General features: G+C 47.1%; 2 protein-coding genes across 4 annotated transcripts in view; one reads left to right on the top strand and one right to left on the bottom strand.

The window, feature by feature from the left end:
- Positions 1–13,740, top strand: part of ATP2A2 (ATPase sarcoplasmic/endoplasmic reticulum Ca2+ transporting 2) — a 63,855-nt gene extending 50,115 nt beyond the window's left edge. Inside the window, exons 10-21 of one of the 2 annotated variants that reach the window (XR_002090037.2) lie at positions 35–137; positions 768–899; positions 997–1,119; positions 1,296–1,514; positions 2,013–2,348; positions 3,435–3,655; positions 3,859–4,061; positions 4,648–4,733; positions 5,141–5,274; positions 6,705–6,822; positions 6,971–8,527; positions 12,906–13,740. Coding sequence is in view for 1 of the 2 variants with exons in the window: in XM_006272821.4 (XP_006272883.1) it covers positions 35–137; positions 768–899; positions 997–1,119; positions 1,296–1,514; positions 2,013–2,348; positions 3,435–3,655; positions 3,859–4,061; positions 4,648–4,733; positions 5,141–5,274; positions 6,705–6,822; positions 6,971–7,240 (1,945 nt within the window). In the remaining variant the exon portion in view is untranslated. Of the gene's footprint in view, positions 1–34; positions 138–767; positions 900–996; positions 1,120–1,295; positions 1,515–2,012; positions 2,349–3,434; positions 3,656–3,858; positions 4,062–4,647; positions 4,734–5,140; positions 5,275–6,704; positions 6,823–6,970; positions 8,628–12,905 lie in introns of those variants that run through there. The other variant, XM_006272821.4, reaches the window with a different exon arrangement.
- The window catches only part of ANAPC7 (anaphase promoting complex subunit 7), a 42,201-nt gene that overhangs the window by 5,769 nt on the left and 13,659 nt on the right, over positions 1–22,773 (bottom strand). Inside the window, exon 13 of one of the 2 annotated variants that reach the window (XR_363477.4) lies at positions 22,629–22,739. The gene's annotated coding sequence lies outside the window, so the exon portion shown is untranslated. Of the gene's footprint in view, positions 1–8,340; positions 22,740–22,773 lie in introns of those variants that run through there. The other variant, XR_002090038.2, reaches the window with a different exon arrangement.

Here is a 22,773-nt window from a genome sequence, read left to right as displayed (position 1 = left end):
ATAACCTTGTGCTTCCGTTCCTTTTTTCGGACAGGCACAGAGACGACAAACTTGTGAAATGTAGTCAGTTTGATGGCCTTGTAGAACTAGCAACCATCTGTGCACTTTGTAATGATTCTTCTTTGGATTACAATGAAGTAAGTATGTGACTCTGATACAGAGGGAAACCAGAATGAAGTTAAATCTTTGTTCTTTAGCCTCATTTTGTGTCTTCCTCAGACCTGGCAGGCCTGGCCGCCTCATTTCAGTGCAAGACCCCAGTCCCGAGCGCCATATCACAATATTGCGGTCACTCCACTTCTCTTCTGGTGAAGGGAGAACATTTAATCCCTTGAACTGGTTAATGCCACGCTTTTCTGGCAGAACAGTGTTGAGCAGCGCGAGTGTAAAGAGTGAGATGAACCTAAATCTGAGGCCCGTCTTCCACTTCATTGTGCGAGGGCGCTGCCACTAGACTTGCCTTGCCTGCCTGAGATCTTGGCTTTTTAAAGCAACTACTTGCACTGTTCAGGATCTAGCACTGGGGATGTAAATAAGTGAAATGCTAGAAAACCAGTCTTGAAACAAGACATTTTGGCGAGTGGCACTTAGGTGCCTTTAAAAAAGTTTTTCCTGATTTTACTGTTAGGTTCAACAATATTTGCCAAGCATTGTTTCCCTTTGTTATATCACTGGAAATCTCACTGTGGTGACCTGCCAAAAATAGTGGGGGGGTTTTATGTAAATGTATGTATTTTTACAGTAACTCATTCTTTGTTTATTTGAAGGCTAAAGGGGTATATGAAAAGGTTGGAGAAGCTACGGAGACTGCACTGACCTGCCTGGTGGAGAAGATGAATGTATTTGATACGGATTTGAAAGGACTTTCCAGAATTGAACGTGCAAATGCTTGCAACTCGGTCAGTGCTTTCAGCTAGGCTACTGCAAACAAAGCTTGTTCCCAGGTCTGTTTGTTGTAATCTAAATGCAGTGTTACTGCTTGTGTCCCTTGCGCAGGTCATAAAGCAGCTTATGAAGAAAGACTTCACTTTGGAGTTCTCGAGAGACAGAAAGTCCATGTCTGTGTACTGTACCCCAAACAAACCAAGCCGGACATCGATGAACAAGATGTTTGTTAAGGTGAGCTCCGATCGCTAGAAGTGCTGCTCTGAAATGGCTGTGGAAGCTGCGTGATTTAAAGTTGTGCCCACATCAACTGTCGCTGAACTGCTGGAATGAATGAGAATCTAGTGCGCTCTCTCCTAGAGATGGGCAACTCCGACTAGTAACTGTGCTGGCTTGCTTTGCTTTTGTAGGGTGCTCCTGAAGGTGTAATCGATAGGTGTACACACATCCGTGTTGGAAGCACAAAGATGCCCCTAACGTCGGGAATTAAGCAGAAGATAATGTCTGTCATTCGAGAGTGGGGTACGGGCAGAGACACCCTGCGTTGCTTGGCTCTGGCAACGCATGACAATCCACCAAGGAAGGAAGAAATGAATCTTGAGGAGTCTGCAAACTTTATTAGTTATGAGGTTAGTGCTTCTGTCTCCTGTTTCAACATTTTCTTCTGGCTGAGATATGGCGACTCATTGAGTTAGGTGGGGTTTTTCTGGTAGTCTAAGTGGTGTAGTCATGATGGTCCAGAAATGATGCAAGGGCCAAAGATTTCTTAGGGTGATGGCTTTTCACTGGACCAACTGTATAGGTGGGATAGAGTTTAGATGAGCTTTCAGATGTGAGATGCTGATCATCAGGTCCTGTGTTGTGTTTAAAAACTTGTCTAATTCTATCCCAACTATACAGTTAGCCCAGTGAAAAGACATCGCCCTAAGAAATCCCTGCCTTCCTTCCCCCACGGCCAGTGCAGCTGGTGAAATAGAGATGGTCCAGGAGCAGTAGAAAATCCTGAATTGAAACTAATGATTTTTGAGATGCTTTGGCATGCCATGAAAACAGTATTTACTGGCCTAGCAAAGAAATACTTGTGAATGTTAATTTTCCTACTAAAACTTGATGCTTTCCTGTTTCAGACCAACCTGACCTTTGTTGGCTGTGTGGGGATGCTGGATCCCCCCAGAATTGAAGTCGCTTCATCTATAAAGTTGTGTAAGCAAGCTGGTATTCGAGTTATTATGATTACTGGGGACAACAAGGGCACAGCAGTAGCCATCTGTCGTCGCATTGGTATATTTGCGGAGGATGAAGATGTTTCTTCAAAAGCCTTTACTGGACGTGAGTTTGATGAACTTTCCCCAGCTGCCCAGCGAGATGCTTGCCTACATGCTCGTTGCTTTGCCCGCGTAGAGCCTTCCCATAAGTCTAAGATTGTTGAGTTCCTTCAGTCTTTCGATGAGATTACGGCTATGGTAAGTAATTAGATGTGTGCGCGTCTTGTAAAAGAAATGTCACAATTAAGAACAAATTGTCTAGTCAAACTAATGCCTAAATAGTTTGGCAAACTGTTGATTAACTCCCTTTTTGCATAAGAAGGACCTTCACAGGACAAGAGAAATTCTCTGGCACTGGCTCGGAAAACTTGTCTTCCCTGACAAGTGAGAATCAGTTTTCACCCAACTAGTGATGCTTTTGTCAATTGTTGTTTCCATTTCCATTGTTTCGACTTAGAAAAGTACTGCAAAGTGCACTGTTCTTTAGCAAGTTAATTGTAAGAATTACTTTGTTTCCATGCAGTTCAGCCTCGTTTCCTAACGTTTACAAAATGTAGATGCTTAGAACGTGTTTGTTCCTTCAAGCACGTTGTGCATCATCCCCCCCAGCCTGTACAACAAAGGTGCTGCTGTCTCTTGAAACAGGCATTTTTTGTTCAGCCCAGCAGGCGTTCTGTGCTGGTGTGCAGCCTCAGAGCTGACCTGAGACTGGTGTGTTAGGCAAGGAGAAACGGATTCTTTTTTAACCGAATTACTGGCACTCGAGCAGTAGGCAGTCAGCTAAGTCGATTGTGCCTCCTGTAGTGCACCTCTTGATTCCCGATGTAGCCAAAATAGCAGCTTTGGAAGCACTTCCTTGGTTCCGTAGCTGCAAAGGTCCCCTTTCTTACCCGGCTCTCCAGTCCTGTCGTTCCCCTCTTCGGATTCCTCCACTTGGGTTTAAGCTAGCTATCTTTTATTTATCTTAAAGCAGTGATTCTCGGCCAAGGTGCCACAGCACCCTGGGGTGTCCTGACAGCCTTTGAAGGGACAGAGATGAGCAGGATAAGGGCAGGGCTCTTCCCTGCTAGCTTCTCCTCCTTCCTGACCTCTCTGCAAGTACAGTAGATTTTTTTTAACGGGGTGCCACTCCAGGGAGGGCGCCTCTAGGCTAAAAAGGCCGAGAACCACTGCTTGAAAGCACCATCACCCACCTGCGTCTCCTTACCCACTAAATTGCCATTAGATCCTCCAAAGATACGCAAGTGCCCACATGTACTGTTCTGTTTGCACTCTGTGTTTTAGACTGGGGATGGCGTCAATGATGCTCCTGCCCTGAAGAAGGCAGAAATTGGGATTGCTATGGGGTCAGGTACTGCAGTGGCTAAAACGGCTTCTGAGATGGTGTTAGCTGATGACAACTTCTCAACCATAGTAGCCGCGGTGGAGGAAGGGCGGGCAATCTACAACAACATGAAACAGTTCATCCGTTACCTGATCTCCTCCAATGTTGGCGAAGTTGTTTGGTAAGCTGAGGAAGTGACTTCATCTGAATGTTTTGCTCTGGCGTGCTGGTAACTGAACAGAGCAGATTTATTAGATGTGGCGGCTACATGTAAAAGGCTGTCTCCAAAATGTGTTAATTGTAATCTACCACTTGAGTTTGTTGTAAAATTATTTTGATCTAACATACCCGTGAGTAACCTTGTATTTGTGTGTGTTCTTCTAGTATCTTCTTGACTGCTGCTCTGGGTTTTCCCGAAGCTTTAATTCCTGTCCAACTGTTGTGGGTAAACCTTGTAACTGATGGTCTCCCTGCCACAGCTCTGGGCTTTAACCCTCCTGATCTAGACATTATGGATAAGCCACCCCGCAACCCTAAAGAGCCGCTGATCAGTGGGTGGCTCTTCTTCCGTTACCTGGCTATTGGATGTGAGTAATACTGGCTTTTATTTTTAAATTTAAAAATGTCCATATAGAACGTCTTCCAGAAAGCTGTTTGGAAGTCGCAGGTCTGGTAGTGTGTTTGCTGCTTTGGTTCTGGACTGGGGTCCCCGAGTGTACTGCTGAACCAGTGTGCTCCTAGCCCCTGAAGTCCAAGATTCGTGCTTTCTTTTGGCATCACTTGTCTGCAGTAGTCACCACAAGTTAAGCACACCTCCTCCTTTCACACCATTCTTGTTGCTTTGCTCTATTCTTGTAGGTAACAGGCACAGCTGTGCCTGTAGGACTGCAAGATGATTTGCAGAGCTCTAACCGCTTGAATTCCTCATGTGTCTTAACTGCAATAGGCAGCTTGTGTGAACAGACGAAAGACTGCTCCTTACAGGTGTCAGGTCATCCCAACTGGAATCTGTCCAGCTAACATTTCGGAGCCACTTTCTTGAAGGAAACGAACACAGTTGCATGGCACGTTACAGTGTGCTCAAGTGGTGGTGGAGGGGGATGCTCGAGGGAGGTGCATGAGGCCTTGTCTCTCGCATTGTAATATAGACAACCGCGTTTTTCCCTCCTCAAGGTTACGTTGGAGCTGCTACAGTGGGTGCTGCTGCCTGGTGGTTCATCGCTGCTGATGGTGGCCCAAGAGTTACCTTCTACCAGCTGGTATTGCTCAGTTACATTTTACTTTTAAGAAGCTTGCAGAACTGTAGTCTCTCTCCTCTCTCTCTCACTAATGACATGGTGGTGTTCCACTGTGTGCTCTACTTTTAAAGAAACGTTTCTGACTGACTATGTGATACGATTGTGCATATTCAGTTAATGCTCACTAAAAGCTGAGAGGTCAAATACGTAAGCTGCTGACCTGTTTTTGGAAGGACCACCAGCACTGAAGGACTGTTATGTGCAATAAATTAATAAGAACTGTCTTGACATAGAGAAAGTAGTTCCTCCCAACACTGAGTACAGTCTCTTTATTACCCTGTGCAAGAAATCCTGCATTGCATCCTGAGCTTAACTTTTAAAATTGGATCACCATGATTGAACCGAGTGCTTGCTTTGTTCTCTTGTAGAGCCACTTCCTACAGTGTAAAGAGGACAACCCAGACTTCTCAGGTGTAGACTGCGTGGTCTTTGAGTCTCCATACCCCATGACAATGGCTCTTTCTGTTCTGGTCACCATAGAGATGTGCAATGCTCTCAACAGGTTAGTATCTCTGAGGTGGAAAGTTAAGCTTCGCTGAGAACTTCTTGCCTGAGGCCATGACTTGCTGTGCACCCTGTGTCCATTGTAACGTGTGGACACTCAAGTAATGGGTAACAGTGCTATGATGCTTTCATGAATTTGCACAGTGCAGGCCTCCTTTAGGAGCAGCTTTCCTGGGTCATGTTGAAGACCTTCCATAAATGCAGAGGTGTAATTTTAAACCCTCAAGTTCACTCTTGGCATCTTGGTATTTGACTGTGAGGCATTAACTGCATGGATGTTTTCCACTTTTAATTCAAGCCTCATCAATCAGACGAGTCCCCGCACTGCTGCTATGAAGTGATACCAAGGAGACCTAAAATAAGGCAGTTTAAGTATATGAAAAATAGTTCTTCCTGCCCTAAGGGAGTATGGCCTCAGCCAATTTAATACAATACATTATAAATGGAAACTGCTAACTAGCACAGTAAGCCAAGGGTATTTGAAGAAATGTACTTTGGAAGGCAAAGAAATAGACTTGAAAGTTAAGGTGAGGTGCAGAACCTGGCCCACAGAGGAGACCCTCTCTGAACTCGGTCCTCCAGCACAAAACTCCCCTCTGGCTTAGCCAGAAGGTGCCCTATTCAAATCTGCTTTGCAGGTTCAGCCTAGGAGGAGGCTGACTGACTCTGTTACAACATTATATAGCGCAGGATATTAGAGTAAGCCTAAATGCAACCTTGTACGCGCTATAGTCCAATTCAAGTGGATAATATTAAAATGCAACTTGAATTGAGCCTCTTGGCTCTTTGCAGCCAGGACAGATCAGCTTCCCTCAGTCTACAGTAGGGGGTTACAAAATACGGGTAACCTGTAAGAATCAAATTCACTATTCTGCCCTGTCCCTTCTAGTCCTATGAGCTCTTTCTTGGGCAGGAGCTCCCCTCCCCACCCTGCCACGAGTGGGATCAGAGTAGGGAAAGGTTTTGTGCTGCAGTGTGGGTATTCTGCTTGTTCCTGTATTTTATCCGGGGCAGGGCAAGAATTTCTTTGCACTGCCAGATTGGCTGAAGTGGGGTAGGTTTTTCAGCTTCTCCTCTGGAGCAGATCAGGGAACCAGCTGGGTAGGTGAGGAAGGTAGGTTCAGATTGGTACCAGATCGGTCCTGGTTCCTCACTCCTTACTTCTGAAACCGAGGAGAGAACCCACTTCCAGCATGTGCCTGGCTTGAACAGTCAAGGACATGGTGTCCCAAACCCTGCTGTGACTGAATTGCTAGGTAGTGGTCCCATTTAGCTGAATAAGTTGCGACCTCACTTGAAGCACATCCTTTGCATCTTGTCTTCCTTCGTGTGTGGCCAGGACACTGGGAACTGCTGAACTGCCTTTTGTTTCCTGGTGTGTTGACTGGCCTGTTGTAATGCTGGATTTGTCCCATGTTTGTATTGCAGTCTATCAGAAAACCAGTCCTTGATGAGGATGCCTCCATGGGAGAATGTCTGGCTGATGGGTGCCATTTGCTTGTCCATGTCACTTCACTTCCTTATCCTTTATGTGGAACCACTGCCAGTAAGTTCACGTCACTTGTGCCCACTAATGCGCTTAAGGAGAAGAGTGCCAAAAATAACTTACTTGCAGTAAAGATTATTTTTTTTCAATGCTTGTTTAAAACTCCTCCTCTTGTAGGAGACTCTAACGTTGGGGTCCTCTTCCACAGATTATCTTCCAGATCACGCCTCTGAATGTGACGCAGTGGCTGATGGTGTTGAAATTCTCACTCCCCGTCATTCTGCTGGATGAGACACTTAAGTTTGCGGCACGTAACTACCTGGAATCTGGTAAAGATATTGTGCAGCCTGCCACCAAGCCGTGCTCTTTATCAGCATGCACCGAAGGGATTTCCTGGCCGTTTGTGCTCATTACCATGCCCTTGGTTATCTGGCTTTACAGTACAGACACTAACTTTAGTGACATGTTCTGGTCTTGACTGACATAGTGACCGTTTTACATAAAGATGTTTAACTTAATCAATTTTTTTATTGTTTAGAGCAACTGTCTATTTCTGCTGAATATTCACATGAACATACTTGCCGGTGATGGAGGTTTCATACTCTAGATTTTGTTTTTTGCTTTTTCTGACTCCAGTGGGGGCAATATATTCCTCTTTTATACACAATTAAAGTGTCCATTGACATGTACAGAGAACTAACACTATTTTATGCAAATATTTTTTTGTAGATGAAAAGCATGTACAGTGTTCTGTTGAATAGTTGATTCATCCTTGTAAAAAAAAAAAAAAAATTCTTTTGAGCCAGCGGACACTATCAAATGAAATTGGCAGCAGATTTTAGGGAATGAATGTGTGTTGTCTAAAACTAAAAAAGCATGTAACTGTCTGTCTTCTGCATGGTCATCTGAACCTAATTTGTCATATGGTCAGTCTCTTTTTTTTTTTAATTCATAAGACGGTTTTTCTGCACTGGGCAGAGAGTACTGCTACCTCAGTATTTTTGGTTTGCCCCCCTCCTGCACCCACCTTTTAGATTCCCGACAGTCTTGTTTACGCCAGTCTCTGTAAGAGGTAAGCCTATTTTTGCTTGTGCAGAAAACATCATTCCAGGTGCAGCCTGCTGGGTTCTTTCATCCTCTCAACACACGTAGCTTTTTTTAAGGTTATTTATTTAAATGTCTAATGTATTTTTATTCTAACCCACCTTGTTTAACCAGCGTTGCCCACTTGTGGAGGGAAAGCGGGGGGAGGACAGGAAAGAACTACTTCAGTCTAGCTTAAAGACAAAAACTTTGAAATGGATGAAGAGAGAGAACTCTGTAGAAGATGGTTTGAGCTCCATTTTAATACCTTACTTATGTGTGTCAGACTTTGGTGCGGTCTTTTAAAATCAAAGCTTTTTGTAATGGGGCCTGGAAAAATAACTTGCACTGCATAGTTTGAAATTGGATTTCTTACACTTTTATGAGGGCACTAAAAATCAGCTAAATATTTTGAGAGTTCCTCTGCTGGCCTGCTATAGCCTGACTTAAACAAGTAACAAGCTCGTGTGTGGTTTTTGTAAAATCTGTAAATAGCACATGACCAAATTGAACATATTGTATAGAACTATTTTTATTTTCATGTGGCACTAACCACATTCATTATTGCGATAAGTGTTAGAGCATGTTTTTCAAAATCAGTCCTGTATCAACAATGTGTAAGTCATTAACAGTCCTAACTGTGGTGTTTTTCTCCAATGCCTTCCAACATCCATCGACTAAAGTGAGTATTTCTCTTCCATTTCACCATCCCAGTGATAACTTGCTGTAAAATGGCATATGCTGTACACCTACATGTCAAGAATAAATAGTAATTTCCTTCATTCCATGCTGCGTTTTGTCAAACTCTGCTGTGCTACATTATTATCACCACGTTAGACTCATTCTAGTGTGAGGCTCCAGTTGAAGCAAACGCTTTACGTTCAGAACCGTAACGGTGCTTTGTACCGCAGATCTGGGGGGACTGGCAGTCTTGGTGCTGCAGGATGCCGCAGTTGTTCACTCTGTGGTAAAATTGGGCAAATCTATCAGATCTTTGTTTTTTGAGGACCTCCCTGTTTACGTTGGTTCGCTGCTTGGGACTGGATGGGAATTTGTGTGAAACGTGCTTGTACTGCCGAGCACGGGTCACTCAGTTCTGAAGCATTCACCCAGCAGGAAATGTGGAATGCCTCTTGTGGACAGGGTGTCGCCTCCTTTACCCTTCCCGGGTGTTAGTGTTTGCAGTGCAGGTGCTCCTCTGCTTGAGCAACTGTTTGTTCCCAGTCAGTGGAAATGCCCTCTCCACATGGTGGTAGTGTGAAAAGATGAAGAAACCCCCACTCCTCTTAAACTCCGCCAGACTAGCACTGGGGTCGTGGTGCCTTTGGAAGCTGGCTGGCAGTGCTCTGATAGTTTGCACTGCCTTTGAGACTGCTCTCAAAAGCAGCTGGGTCATGCTACTTTTTTTAGCTTCTGTTGAAGGGGACAGGTACAGGAAACAATAAGCTGGATCCTGGCTGGCACAGAAGATAAACTCAAGGGTTTCAGGCTTGCCTAGCTTCAGCTGCAGAAGATCTGTTCCCCCAGCTGTTAAACAAAACAGCTCCCTAAAGAACAGCTCTGTCTGCTGCCCCTCAGCACTGTGCATTTTAGCAGAGGGGTGCTTTTAGTAAGCATGAAGTGGCTTAAGGCGTTGAGTCGGGTCCTCGTCACCAAGCATTTGAGTTCTGTGTTGACTAGTGTATTTGGTGTGGCTGGAGAAGGACCTCTGTACTGAGAAGAATGTCCATCCCAAGAATAAATGACTTGCAGTCGCACCCCGCGGTGGTGCAGCTACAGAATGGCCTCCTCTGTTCAGCCAGTGAGGAGGTCTCGTTCCTCAGAATACGAGAGCAGTGTCTGCAGCAGGGCATGCTCTCTGCACTGGGCACTGACAGCATCATGTCATGCAAGCCTCTCTTGTACTCTGTGGACTAAGACTCGATTTGATCAAATCAATTTGTTGCAATGTAGTCACATGGCATTGGGTTCTGGGAACATTGGACGAAGGGCTCTGTGTTCACAGGCAGCTGAGGGCACTACCACCTCGAAATGGAGCCCCCCAGTCCTGGAGTATGGGGTGCAGGCAGACTGGGGTTGTAGTGGAAGCCAAAGGCTTTTGGTTACAAGGGTAACTTCCGGGAAACCTGCTACATAAGCTCTTGCTGGTTGCAGTTTCTTTTCCACCTACACTGGAGAGCACGTGCCTTGTTTTTACAAGCTTGTACTGACAGTCTAGCAACTTGTCAGCAGCCACTTTAAACGTCAGCTGGACTTAGTTTCATGTCCCAACTCTGCATCCTAGACCTAGATGTTCACAGCAAATGCTTAGTGATTTGAACACTAGGTAGTTTGGGCTCCACAAATGTCTGGAAAGGATTTGTGTGGTCAGTGGGTGTGGGGAGGTTTCTTTAAAGTTTCTGTCTCAAGCTAAGTTGTGCACCATATTAGAAGTGCACTCCAGTGCCCTGGCTGTAATTGCAGAAGCAGCATGCAACCCTGCTGCTGCATGGAGAGGTAGACCTGGGCTGTTGGAGAGGAGCCTGGGAGATCCAGAGTGCCTGGGGCCATCTGGGCAATTACATTGCTTTAAAGGCATTATCTAAATCTGGAGCACTGCCTGCCTGAATTGCATGTGCTCAGCAACTGGGAGTACAGTAGCTGCCTTTGGAATAGATGGGAGTGTCTGCAAGTGCCTCAAGGAATGAGTCTGTACAAAGTATAGCAAACCTTTACCCCTTCCTATGCTAAAAGATGTTGCCACAGGAATGGCATCGATCCTCTCCAGGGTATATTTCACTTTTCTCCCAAGTGAGGCAGTTTGAGCAGGTGCCTAGAAAGCTGCTGTCTGTTGTACATGCACAGTGGCTGGGTCTTGGGGTTGAAGACATGGACTCTTGAGCAGCCTTTCACTGGACTAAGGCGGGACAGCTCTCAGACACTTAACAGAGTAGGGCAATGTCACTGAAACGGCTCCCTCCACTTGGCATCAGGGAACTGAGAGAACTTTGTTAACCAAACTGTTCCTCTCCAACTGGCATAAGTTGTGAATTTTTTTGTGCCTAGCTGACAGACAGTTGACAGGTCCTCTAGGCACAATGCAGCAGTTAGTCTCAAGTTAAAAGCAAAATTTATTGCCAAAGCTTGTATTAGTAGAAGAAACCCCTCTTCCATTCCTAGCCTCATGTCTGACTGCACCAAAGGACAGCAGCACCAGGCTCATCTCCATATACAGATTTTTTGGGGGGGGCAGGGAGTGTCTCCCTGTAGAAGATGTTTGCATTCTGTATTATTGGAGCTTAGTAGCTGTGATCCAGGCAGCAGAGAGGAAATATGTTGTGCCTCTGAAGAGTTCACTTGCAAGGGATCCAGTTAGCCTAATGACCATGTGGACATCCCATGTGACCCTGGGGACACAGCATGTCTGCTGTGAGGCTTGCGCATCCCCCTGCCCTATTCAACACCACTGGTTCTTCAAACAGTTCTATGCCTTTCAGTTCTGGTTTCTTTTTCTTTCACCCTTCAGTGAGCTTTCTATTGTCTGCTTCTCCGCTCTGGGTTTCTTAATGCATTCCCGTGGCAGCTTTTTCCTCGTGCTCTCTTGCAGGCGAGAAGCACAAGGGGTTTGTCAGGCCAGGCTGAGACACGGCTAGATGAGATGCATCTGTCTAAAGCTTCTGCTGGAAGCCAGCCATCAAGGTGATGCTTTCACATTGACAGCAGCTCCTTCTAGGAGAGCGTACTCATGCCTGGCAAATCCTACCTTGTGCCGTTAGCTGGGGGGGGGCATCCGGCCCTGTGCAGATGTCAGACATCTAGTTGGGGCTTCTCTACCTCCTTCAGGGGGTCCCAAGCCACTGGTTCCTCTTGACAGAGAATCTGAGAGTCAAAGAACTGCTTGAAATATATGTAAATGGCTTCTCCTTTTTGCCTACGCGAATGCACTATAAATAGTGTCTGCTGATTTACTCTGAATAGCCCTCCAGGAGACAGTCTGAAAGGTGCTGTAATTCCATTCTGTCCCAGCGTTACAAGGCTAATGTGTGAGGGGAGGCTGTTTCATAAACACCTATTGGTAAGAAAACAAGCTTTTCATCTGTGATGATAAAATGCAGTACAGCAGTGCTAGCTGCTTCTGAGAACAGCTGCCAAGTGGAATGTAATGGCAAGCAGCTCAAACAGGAGAGATGGTGGAATTTGCGGAGATGGGAGGGAAGGAGGTAAAATGGATCTTGCACCTGTCTCGTTTTACCTTTATGCACTTCTAACCACTAATTGTTTCCCTAATCTCTGCTAATCACATATCTTAATGACATTAATATTATGCATACTCTGAACTCTTGGACCCTATAAATCATGGGCTCTGCTGTGAAGGGCAGTATTTGGAGAACACTCCAACTGTAGGGAAGCAGAGTGTGTGTTACCTTCAAAGACGGGGATAAAGTCCATGGTGTGTTTCAGGGTAAAGTACAACAGTAGCTTCATGACGTTGTACTTCACGCCTCACATAAGCCTCAGGTGTATCATGACTTCTTTCCTACCTTGCTTCCCAGAACTGGCTGCATAACCAGGATGATTAAAGGGACACGTGTTAGGTCTGCTTTGAGCCAAAATTTGAGGGTTTAGTTTTTACCAAATTAAATTTGCAAACAGGCTTAAAAAATAGCCACTGAAATTCTTTCCAGGAAGTTTCTGTAGTATTTCATTTGCTTTTCAAACAAAGACCAGGCCCTACAGTAGTGCAGCATACCTGGGAGGGAAACTCATCTAGCAAATGAAACCAGATTGGTCTCTTTGCTTGGGCTGGACACTGAAATGCCAAAAGGCGGCTTTCAAATTCTTTTGCCTTGTAATATCCGAGATGAAATCCTGGCCCCATGGAGATGGGTGGGAGCTCTGACACTGGCTTTCACACTGGCGTTAGAAACGAAACCTAAGGGCGTGTCCTTTCAATGAAATCAGCAGCCTGATATCAAACTTAACCTTCTTTCTTCTATCACTATTGATCTGGCAGAGTCTTGCTTTTATAATGACAGACCATTCATGCTCTCATTAACTCTTCTCTTTTCTTTCCTTTTCAGCAATGCTGGAGTAATCGCTTCCTAAACAATTTTGCAGACATGTAAGGTTGTTTTGTTGCGTGCATGTGTTTTTAGCAACACATCTACCAAAACTGCTGCATGTGTCATGTAAAAAAAGAAACCCCCCCCCTTTGCTTCCCCTCAACCAAAACTCATTGTATACTTTGTGGAAGAAGTGTGTGGTACCATTAGGGCTTCAGTTATACAAATGTACAAATGTGCAATATAGCTCAGCGAATCAAACTCTCCAGAGAAGTTTGGGTTCTTTGCTGCATGGAAGAGAACTTTTTATTTGTTCTTAAACCAAAAGTTGAGGAGCTGTCAGCCAAGTTTCCATATTTCTCTGTGTAAGATGTCATAGTTGATAAAATGTACAATATCAAACTAATGCATGCCTTCAGTTGTAAGTAGCCAAATCTTTCTGTATTGTATCATCTAAGCGTACTACTTTATAAACAGCTCTGTACAATATGCTATACTATTTATAAATTCATTGAAAAAAGACTACAGATGTTGAATGTGTAAACTGTAAACCCCCGGGTCATAACTTCCAATCTTTTTTAATTTTTTTTTGTGTGTGCAAACCAACTTATTTTGCACTGTAATGTAACTTATTTAATTCAATCTAAAGCAGTAGACAGATGTTGGTGCAATACAAACAACTATTGTGATGCATTTATCTAAAGCAGCAAACAACTCGGCCAGTTATCACAACTGCATGGGTGACCGACCTCCAGAAGCTGTAAATAAGATCAAGTGTCTATTGAAATGCTGACAGTAATAAGCATCACACCTAATTCATTGTTTTGGGTAAATAAATTGATTCTACAATACACACCTGGCGTGTTATTTGATGCACTTTGTTTTCTACAGGTACTTGCGTACATACTTTGGCGTTCTCTTATATTAATGCCAGGATGACACTTACTAGCATCAGCAGCATTGCAATCTTTCCTACTAGAACTATGCAGATGCCAGCTGCTCTTCCTGCAGTATTGACCTCCTCGCTGGTGTGATTTCCTCTGTCCAGGGGCTTGTGTGTGTTTTAAGGGACACTGTCAAGTACTTTGATCACTTAATTTTTTTAAACGCTCCATTGTTTGTAAAAACCCTCCAGAAACCTTTAATAAACACGTTCTTTCCCAACGACACTTCCATTTTTTGGTTCTCTATTTTGTAAGTAAAGATAGCCCCCTCCCAGCTCCTGCAGCCACTAATCCCCACCCCCCTGGGGAGCCTGGCCCAAAGGCACCCTCTGTACTTGCCCCTGGCTGAGTGCTTGTGAGCTCTTATCTCTGCAAGAAATTGGCCTACAGGTCAGGCAGGGTTGGCCAACACTTCTGGTTCTCAAGTGGCCCTGGGGGTATAAGCAGTACAGCCATTCACCCTGTCAACAGATTTGAAGTAGTAGTAGGTAAGCTTCCTAACCCCTATGAGATAAGGAGGCCAGAGGAACTGCGAAGGCCAGATGAATGAGGCATAATAAATCATTTAAGAGCTGTGAGTTCTAACCTCTCCTAGCTTCTCGAGCCTGCCTGTCATTGTTTCCTGCAAAGGTAAGTGGGACAGGATCAGTAGGAACATCTATACCCCCCTCCCCCCAACTAAACAAGGGGATGATCACTTAAATCACAGCTGCAAACTTCAGGCTGAAAGGAAAGGTTTGTAGGGAGCTGGGGAGTTAAGTGCCCTAAGAAAGGAGACAGGATCTGAGGTAGAGTCAGGTGATTACAGCACAGGAACTAAGCCCACCATTACACTGGGTGATCATGTGTAAGAGCTGAGCCCATGGTTCTGGTTCTGGGCAAAGGCCAGTCACGGGAAGAAGCCTGCCCCCCCTTTTATGGATGGGGCTCTAAGTGCACCCCCCCTCTGGGATTTGCTGCTGTCAGGTGTGCTTGTGGGGCTGGCTGGACATGTGGTGCCTGGCGTGCATTAGGGGCAGGTGCTGTTGGGAGTGAACTGAGCCTAGCTCGACAGATTCACGCAGGCTGCTGCTGAGACACGCAGTAAGGTCCTGCTCTTCTGCTGATCCCACCCTGCCCCCACCGCTCAGAGCTAGAATGCAAGACTGTGACTGTTACCAGGCCAACGAGCTGAGCAGCGTGGAAGCGAGCAAGGGACAGCTGCCCAAGGGCTACAGATTTCTGATACCGACGTCAATGCATACTGCTCCCCCTCAAACTGCCTCCTGCGTCAGCCTTGCCAGTGCCTCGCCACCAGGCACAAGGATAAACAAACGGAAGCAAGGGTCCAACTGATACAGATCGCCCACACGCAGCCCCGGAGCCTGAACCAGGGCACCAGCCAACTACACGCTCCTGGGTTCTTCCTTTGCACACAGAGGAACACGACCATAGTAGGAAATGAGGCTGCAAGGTTGTGGAGGGACAGGCCTGTTTCCAGGCAAGTGAAGCACTCTTCACCAAGCTCTGAAGTTAGAACATCACGACTCCATCCCTCAGCTCCTTCTAGCGCCAACTGCCAGTTTTCCCTCCCTCGGATTAATTTTGGAGCAGTGCAGAGCACTGCTACCTAATAAGCCTCCTGTCAGTGGCTGTGCTGCTGACAGGTGAAGAGTCCTCGGGGCTTTACACACCAGGAACCTATAGCTAAATGGTTGAATATCGGGGCAGTGCCAAGGCAGGCAGTTCTTCTGAATTATGTGAACTTCACTCCTGTGTCCTCCTTCCTACCCATAGTTACCCCCATCTCTCTGCTGCAATCCTACCAGCATCCTGTTCCCGAGAGATGCAGAGAAGTTGGTCTGGGACCAGCTGTACCTGTGGGATGTGATGTGCATCTCTTGATGCCTGGTCTTCCGCTAGCAGGTGCAAGCAAGATGGGTTGATGGCCAGGTGCCAGTAGACAGCATTTAGCCTATGGAAAGCCTCATGCACAAGATGCTGTTTGGGACTTGCACGGCTCCCGTTACAGCACGTCACAGTCTAAAGCTCACCGTGACGTTTCTAGCCACCTGCTGCAGACTGGAAAGCTTCAGTCACCCCCAACGCTTACTTAGTGCATGCACGACACAAAAAGTATGTCTGACTCACCAGTTACTAACAGTACCTCCCACACGGATCCCTGCAGAGGTAATGACCTACAAGCCATGTTACTGAAAGCCTCGCGGAGGTTTGGCAGCTTTTAGGGCATTGGCACAGGGGAACTGAGTTAAACTCATCTACAGTGTCCTCTCTGTGCCCCTGCCTGCCCCACACTTGGTTACACGAGGCACGTGGACAAGAGCAGGAGCCATTTGGGACCAAGCGCTCTGTAAGGGGAGCTGCCATGTAGAGGTCTCATGGCAACTGCCCTGTGCATCTCAGCAGTGCAGAGCAGGCAAGCTGGAAGGGCCCTCAGGGGTGGGGAGGATCACCCAGTTCACCCCCCTGTTCGAGGCAGGCTTGATCCTGCCCAAGCCGTGCCACGCAGTGCTTTTTTGGCCCAGCCCTAAACTACACAATCATTTCTTCCATAACAACAAGGCCCTTTGCCCAATGGTACCAAGAGCGCCTGAGCCTGCCCCAGGTAAAGCAGAGGGATGAGCTGGCAGTGGCCCACTGCCATGAGGCTCAAGACAACACACTTGAGAGCCCCAGTAGGCCATGCACTTCCCCAGAGGAAGGCAGAATCTCCTGCCCCCTTCTGTATCAAATCTGACCATGGGGGTAAAATCCTGCCTGCACCCAAATACGGTGCTCAGTCAGACCTGTTCGCCAGGAGCCTCCAAACACCCGGTGCTGTGCAAACAAACCCAACACTCCCACCATGTCCCAACAGATGCCCACACTACTGCGGCAAGGAGCAGGATGAAAAGCCCGTTGCCCCTTGGCTGTGTTTATGGGAGGTGAAGGTTAGAGTGGCTGCCTCAGGCCTCATCATGGGGGCACAGCCAGGCTGGGGGAGAATGGGGGGGAGGAGGGTTGTAGCCCCCAATGGGATGTTTTGCTGTCTAGGGGCCCTGCCCACAGTGCTGGTGAGGCTGTGTAAACTGTCCCCCTGCACTAACAAAGGCACTCAGGGAAACACTGCTGTGCCTGGCCCACCCTGCTGGTAGCTCACACACCTCCCCGTTGCTTTGCAGAGCAGATTCACCCACCTCATCACTCAGCACTGGCTGCCATGGTATTTAAGCTCCAAACAACGACGCAGAGATCTATGCCATGGTGCTGGTTCAGTCACGGTGCTGTCCTCAGGCGACACCAGCAGGGACACGGCTGTGTTTTCTGAGTTGGCAACCCATTGCTTGGAGCAGAGGGTATGCGCAGGAGGCTGTATATGGTGCTGTCAATAATGGGATGGCAGCGAGGCAGCAACGCAGGAGGTGCCAAGCCTGCAGCCAGGTGCTGAGCCTCATGGTCACCTCATAAAGCAGGGCAACACTGCCCTCTGTTTCATGCCCTCCCGCTCCTCATGGTGCCCTTGTTCCCTCTGGAGGGTCAATCAGCATGCACTGCCAGCCCAGGCTCAGGGGCCTGACTACACCACCAGCGAGTGATGAGAAAGGTGGGGACCTTGGCCAGGTTACAGCCAGATTCTACAGGGGGCCACGAGTGTGACACAGGCAGCTTGGCTAATCTGCAAGCCTGAGCAGCCCCCTAGGCACCTGCCACCCATGCTGCAGAGGGCTGGGTTGTCTCATAGCAGCTTGGGTTAAACAAAAAGCCTCCAACTCTCACCTCTGCCCTAGCAAGGACTGGAAGCTAACAACTGTATTTGGGAGGGTGCCAGGCTGAGACCCCTGAGCAGATGGAGCTGCCTTCCTGAAGGATGGGACTTTCATGCATGCCAACTTCAGGCCCCTCCCTCTGGCCCCAGGCTGCCTGGGGTCCTGCTCTGCAGTGTCCAGCTCCCTCTGTGCTGCAACTCTCCCACCCCATACCTCAGGCAGAGATCTGAATCCTGAGCTACCTCCCAAACCAGCCATAAAGGAGCAGGGTGCTACCATGCCCTGGTCTGTCACTGGGTCTAGCCGTAAATCCTCTCCTGCAGTCTACAGAACAACCTGGCTTCTCCATAGGCCCCAGGAAGGTGCTCCCAAATTATGGCAACCTGGCACAGAGCTCTGTGGGCCCCACACTGCCCTCAGCAAGGGCACTGCTAGGCTACGTTTTGAACTGGGCTGATTGTGGAGGCACCCGCACCCCCCACCAAAGCACTGGAGACTGGTCGCCTGTGCAAGGGAATGGTTCATTTCACATCGTGGCTTCATGCCCAGGAACTTGGTTTCCAACACAGGGCCAAGAATTCCAGTAGCTGCAAGTGAAGTTAGTCATTGTAAATGTCTCTGCCCTACCTAGGGCCACATGATGGATGATACACTTTCCCATAAAGAAAAGCTTCTCTCAAGTTACGGGCTAGACTGTAAATTACGAGGCAGAAGTGAGGTCCCAAAGCTCACTCTGCTTCCTGCAGCCCCTTTCGAAGCTCTGTGGGGGGCTAGAATCCCAGCACAGCAAGGAAAGGGTTAAGCCTCTCTCTCTCACCAACTTGGGGCAGTCTCCAGGTCAAGTGTTACTGGTGAAAGGTCTAGAGCAGAGGTTTCCAACCCCTGGGCCATGGCCAGGTACTGGGCTGTAAACAGTTGGCTGCTGGTCCGCAAGAGGGTTGGCTGGCAGACCGCAAGTCCAGAAGTGACCAGCATACTGCAGACCGGCAGCCAACCTTTTTTTATACCGAGTCCACAGTATGCTGATCTGCAGAATGCCAGTCTGCAGTTTGCTGGTCTGTGGTCTAAAAAGGTTGGGAACCACTGGTCTAGAGAGCTGGGAACAGCCAAGTGCCATATTCCAGCAGGAGAAGCAAGCACCTGAGCAAATCCTCACACCCTGCCCAATAAGCAGAGTATCAGCAGGACCTTCTCTTCCCTAGAGCAAAAGCTGCCTCTCCCTGGGGTGATGAAAGGCCCAGCTCCAGCACTGGGGAAGGGACCCACATTCCCTCTGGCCTTCTGTGACAACTCCAGTCTACAGCAAGGAAGACCAGAAGAGCTACAGTTACTATAGGCCAGTTAGATCATTCTCTAACTAGGGCAACAGCAAAGGCTGCCAATTTCAACAAGCCTTCAAGTGTTAGCAAGGCAGCCACTGCAGCAGGCCGGACATGGAAGCCTGTACAGGTCAGCACGAGAACAGACCTTAGTCATTACAGCTGCATGGACGAGGGCTAGCCACACCACATGCAATGTGGCAGTGAAGGCAGCCACTGTGGAACTGGGACCTTGTCAAGGTCTGTAAGGCAAAAAAGGCACCACTGTAGCAGTGAGTGCTCACAGGATCCCTGATGAACGCACTGTGAAGCCCATCCATCTCCAGAAGTGCGTGGGCTGCAGCTTGCACAGACCAGCACAAGGAAGACACAGTTTGCAGACAGCTTTCCCTTGCTCTACTGATGTCACCATGCTGGAGTTTACAAGAAAACTACTTAGGTTTCCAACAAGATGGAGCCAAAGTTACCAGCTTCAACTCATCAGCTAATGCACAGTGTTAAGAAAAATACAACTGGATATATGCTGAACCCAGGGAGAAAACCAAACACAAGCTATGTTGCAGAGTTCGCAGAAGGCGGCACCTTGATGGGCAGCATGGCTCTGTGCAGGGCAATGCGCTGCACCTCCAGCCACACAGGAACAGAGCCTTTGTTCTGCCAGTAGCAGCCCAATCTGTCAAAGCAAGTATCTAATTTCTGCCAACCATTAAGCTCTTCCCAGTCTTGAGTTTACAGCCAGGAGGCAGTCCAAGTTTCTGAACCCCAGCTCACTAGGCAAAGCAGCGCACTGCTGCCACCACCCAGTCGCACCAGCTTTGATGCAACTGGACTTTTTGTTCTGCGTAAATATTTTAACATTTAGATTAAGTCCGCATCTCAGGACAGGCCGTTTCCATCCCTCCTCCCCCTCGTTTTGGTAGACACATTCTAAAGGGGCCCAAGAACACAGCTGACAAGCTGTGCAGGAGAGTTCAAGCAGGAGTCTCAAAACAGGAGGTCATCACTTCCTTTCATGCCACAAACAGACCAAGCCTTCTCCAAGCAGAAGAGCTGCAGCAGAAGATTTGGCAGACAGCACCAGGATTCTTTTGTCTGCACTACAAGTTCTATGGCCCGTGAAAGAGCAGACACTTGTGGAGCACAAAGCCATTTTTATCTCCATCTACCATGTACAGCTGGAGCAGTAGCAGAGCAAGTTCAGAACCGGCTGGGTTCTCTCAAACTGGGTCTGACAGGGTGAAAGGAGGAGAAAGGATTTTGGCTTCCCAGCCCGTTCAGCCTTTGACCTCTCTCACCAGGTTGCTCCAAGCCAGGGCGCAGTGTTAATGGAGGATTTTACAATGTAAACAAGTGTCAGTGACTAATCCCAGCAAAAAAGTCCAATGCTCATTCCAGGTGGAACACAACGCAGCCATTAACGCGAAGCTAAGTGGCACAAGTGAGGCTCAGTACATCAAGTCCAAGTGCATGGACTGCTTACCTGATCTGTGTCCTATTGTTAGCAGGTTTGCTGATAAGGGGCAGAGGAGCCTCATTCAAATACAGTTCAACCCATTCCAAATGCTTCAGCAAGCCAGAGATCTCTGCTGGCAACCCAAATGACTCCCTCGCATGCAGTCCATGAGCAGACACAAGAACCGCTCATCCGCTTCCCACACACTTGCCACAAAGCCCTTTCCCTTCTGTACACATCCCAACTCCTGCTTCCCCAGTAGTAGCAGTGGTTGGACCACTTTAGCTTGAATCAGGTTTAGGCACAAAATGGCACCAATGTAACTAAAGGTGCATTAACAAACATACACTGTTATACCTGACTCACAGCTGCTCAACCTGTGCTGGTAAGCCTACTTCAGGTTTCAACACAAGCTAGGTTTAACCCAGCTAACTGTTCACACTGAAGTCTGCACCAATTTAGCCACAGCAGATGAGTTCAAGTGGTGCAATGTGTGTGTGGGTAAGGCAACTGCAATGCTGGGACACTCTCACAGATGCCATCCAGCAGTTCCCCAGAAACCACAACTCTGTGAAGCAGACAGGCTTTCCAAGAAACAAATGCTCATTGCTACAGGGCTGGATGATTTGACTTCAATGTCGCCTCACAAGCCCTAAGAAGGGAAGGTGCAACCTCATTACATGAAACAGGACCAAGGAGAAGGCCGAATATTAAGAGAGAAAGCCACTAATTACCCAGAGCTCTCTCTGATCTGCAATGACAGGAAAGGAAGCGTAAAAAAACCCCACTTTAACAGGGTACCTAGCACTTACGGAACACCTTGTGGTTTGCAAGACAGCTGCTTAAAGATGCTCCCAACTTTGAGACAAGGAACCACATACCCTCCCCTCCCCATTTCACAGGCAGGGGTGGCTCACATAATCCTTAACACATGGCCTTTGGAAAGGAAAGTTAGTTACTTTGCAGATCCAGGACTGCATGGCTCTGAGCCTCATCCTCAATGAACACTGCCCCTGAGGGGCTAGCAAGCTTCACAGCTGTGCTTTGCCGTTCGGGAAGAAGTGCAAAGTTTGGAGAAACTCTTGCCCTTCCTGATCATAGATATCATCTGTGGTGAAGTGGCACCTCAGAGCAAATACAAATATTACATCTTTATCCAGCCCCAGACACCACCGAATATAGCCCATGTCCAAAAGAGCAGATAGCAGCACAGGTGGCAGACTGGGTGCCCTTGCGTCACTGGTTCCAGCCTCACCTCCGAGCTGCCTCCTTTGCAGACCCTACGTGACTCCTGATGCAGTGAAAGCCATAATTTTTGCATTCATTACCTCTGGTAGTATGCACAGCAGTGGATTAAGGCACAGAATGAGGTCAACTGATTATTATGGGCTAACTGCATTAGTTATATTTCCTAAACTAGAAACAAGTCACAGGATTCAGGAGCACAAGGTTACAAAAGCAGAGATCACATTCTAAAATTAAAGCATTAATGAAGGCTCATTAAGGGACCAAAAATATCCTCTTAGACTCCTGGAAGCAATAGGCTAAAATAAATAAATAAAAATCAAGTGCATTCTCCAGGTTTTGTATCTTAAAGTTCTCAATCCCTTCCACTGGATGTTTATTGACAAGATCATGAAAAGATAATCTAACAGAGCGCTAACATAACATGCATTTATAGAGACAATGATCTCTGTGGCCACAGTCTGAACTTTTATCTTGGATAATAAAAGCAAGCCGTCACAAAACAGAGAACATACAATTGAAGAGTGATGTCCCTTTTAGGATCTGGTGAAGCAGCCTCTCTGAATGCCACCCTTCCATCTGAGGTCAGACTAACATGGTCAGCTACTTGTCTTAGGATACGGGCAGGTATCCAGGAATAAGTTACATACAGCTGTATGTAAAAGAAAGTTTTAAAGCGAGTTTCTTACAGCAGAAACTCTGGTGGAAGGAACAGTCTGATCTCCATTCTGGTCATAAACAGGTTTAGAAATTTCATGCAACAGACTTCAGCATATAGGTGCCAAGGAGCAATACAGTAAAATTTAACTTCTCTAAGCTTTAATGGGATTATTTCTATCAGCTATTTACTAAAAGGACTAGGGCTCAGCTATGGGCAAAATTAAAGGAGGACCAATTTACAAGAGCTGATTAACAGTACCACAGCAATGTTCAAATTTCAAACTCCAACACCACATGCAATAGCTAACTTAGTTGGGTAGTTTTACCTTAAGTCCTAAGTAAAAGTGGTCAAATTAGCACACTTTCATGCTTACCAATCTGCAAATTCTCTGAACTGTTCCAGGTCTGAGTTCTAGCCTTCACACTTCTTGTTCCATGGTATCTTGCTTTCCAGAAAACGTTGCAATGCTTACTGCTAAACACAGCTGGAAGCAATAGGACCAGCTTCAATTAGGGCCA

This window comes from Alligator mississippiensis, chromosome 10 (assembly GCF_030867095.1).
Source record: "Alligator mississippiensis isolate rAllMis1 chromosome 10, rAllMis1, whole genome shotgun sequence".
In the NCBI taxonomy this organism is placed as follows: domain Eukaryota; kingdom Metazoa; phylum Chordata; order Crocodylia; family Alligatoridae; genus Alligator; species Alligator mississippiensis.
Note: the sequence above shows the minus strand (reverse complement) of the source record. Positions and strands in the feature narration are given on the sequence as shown.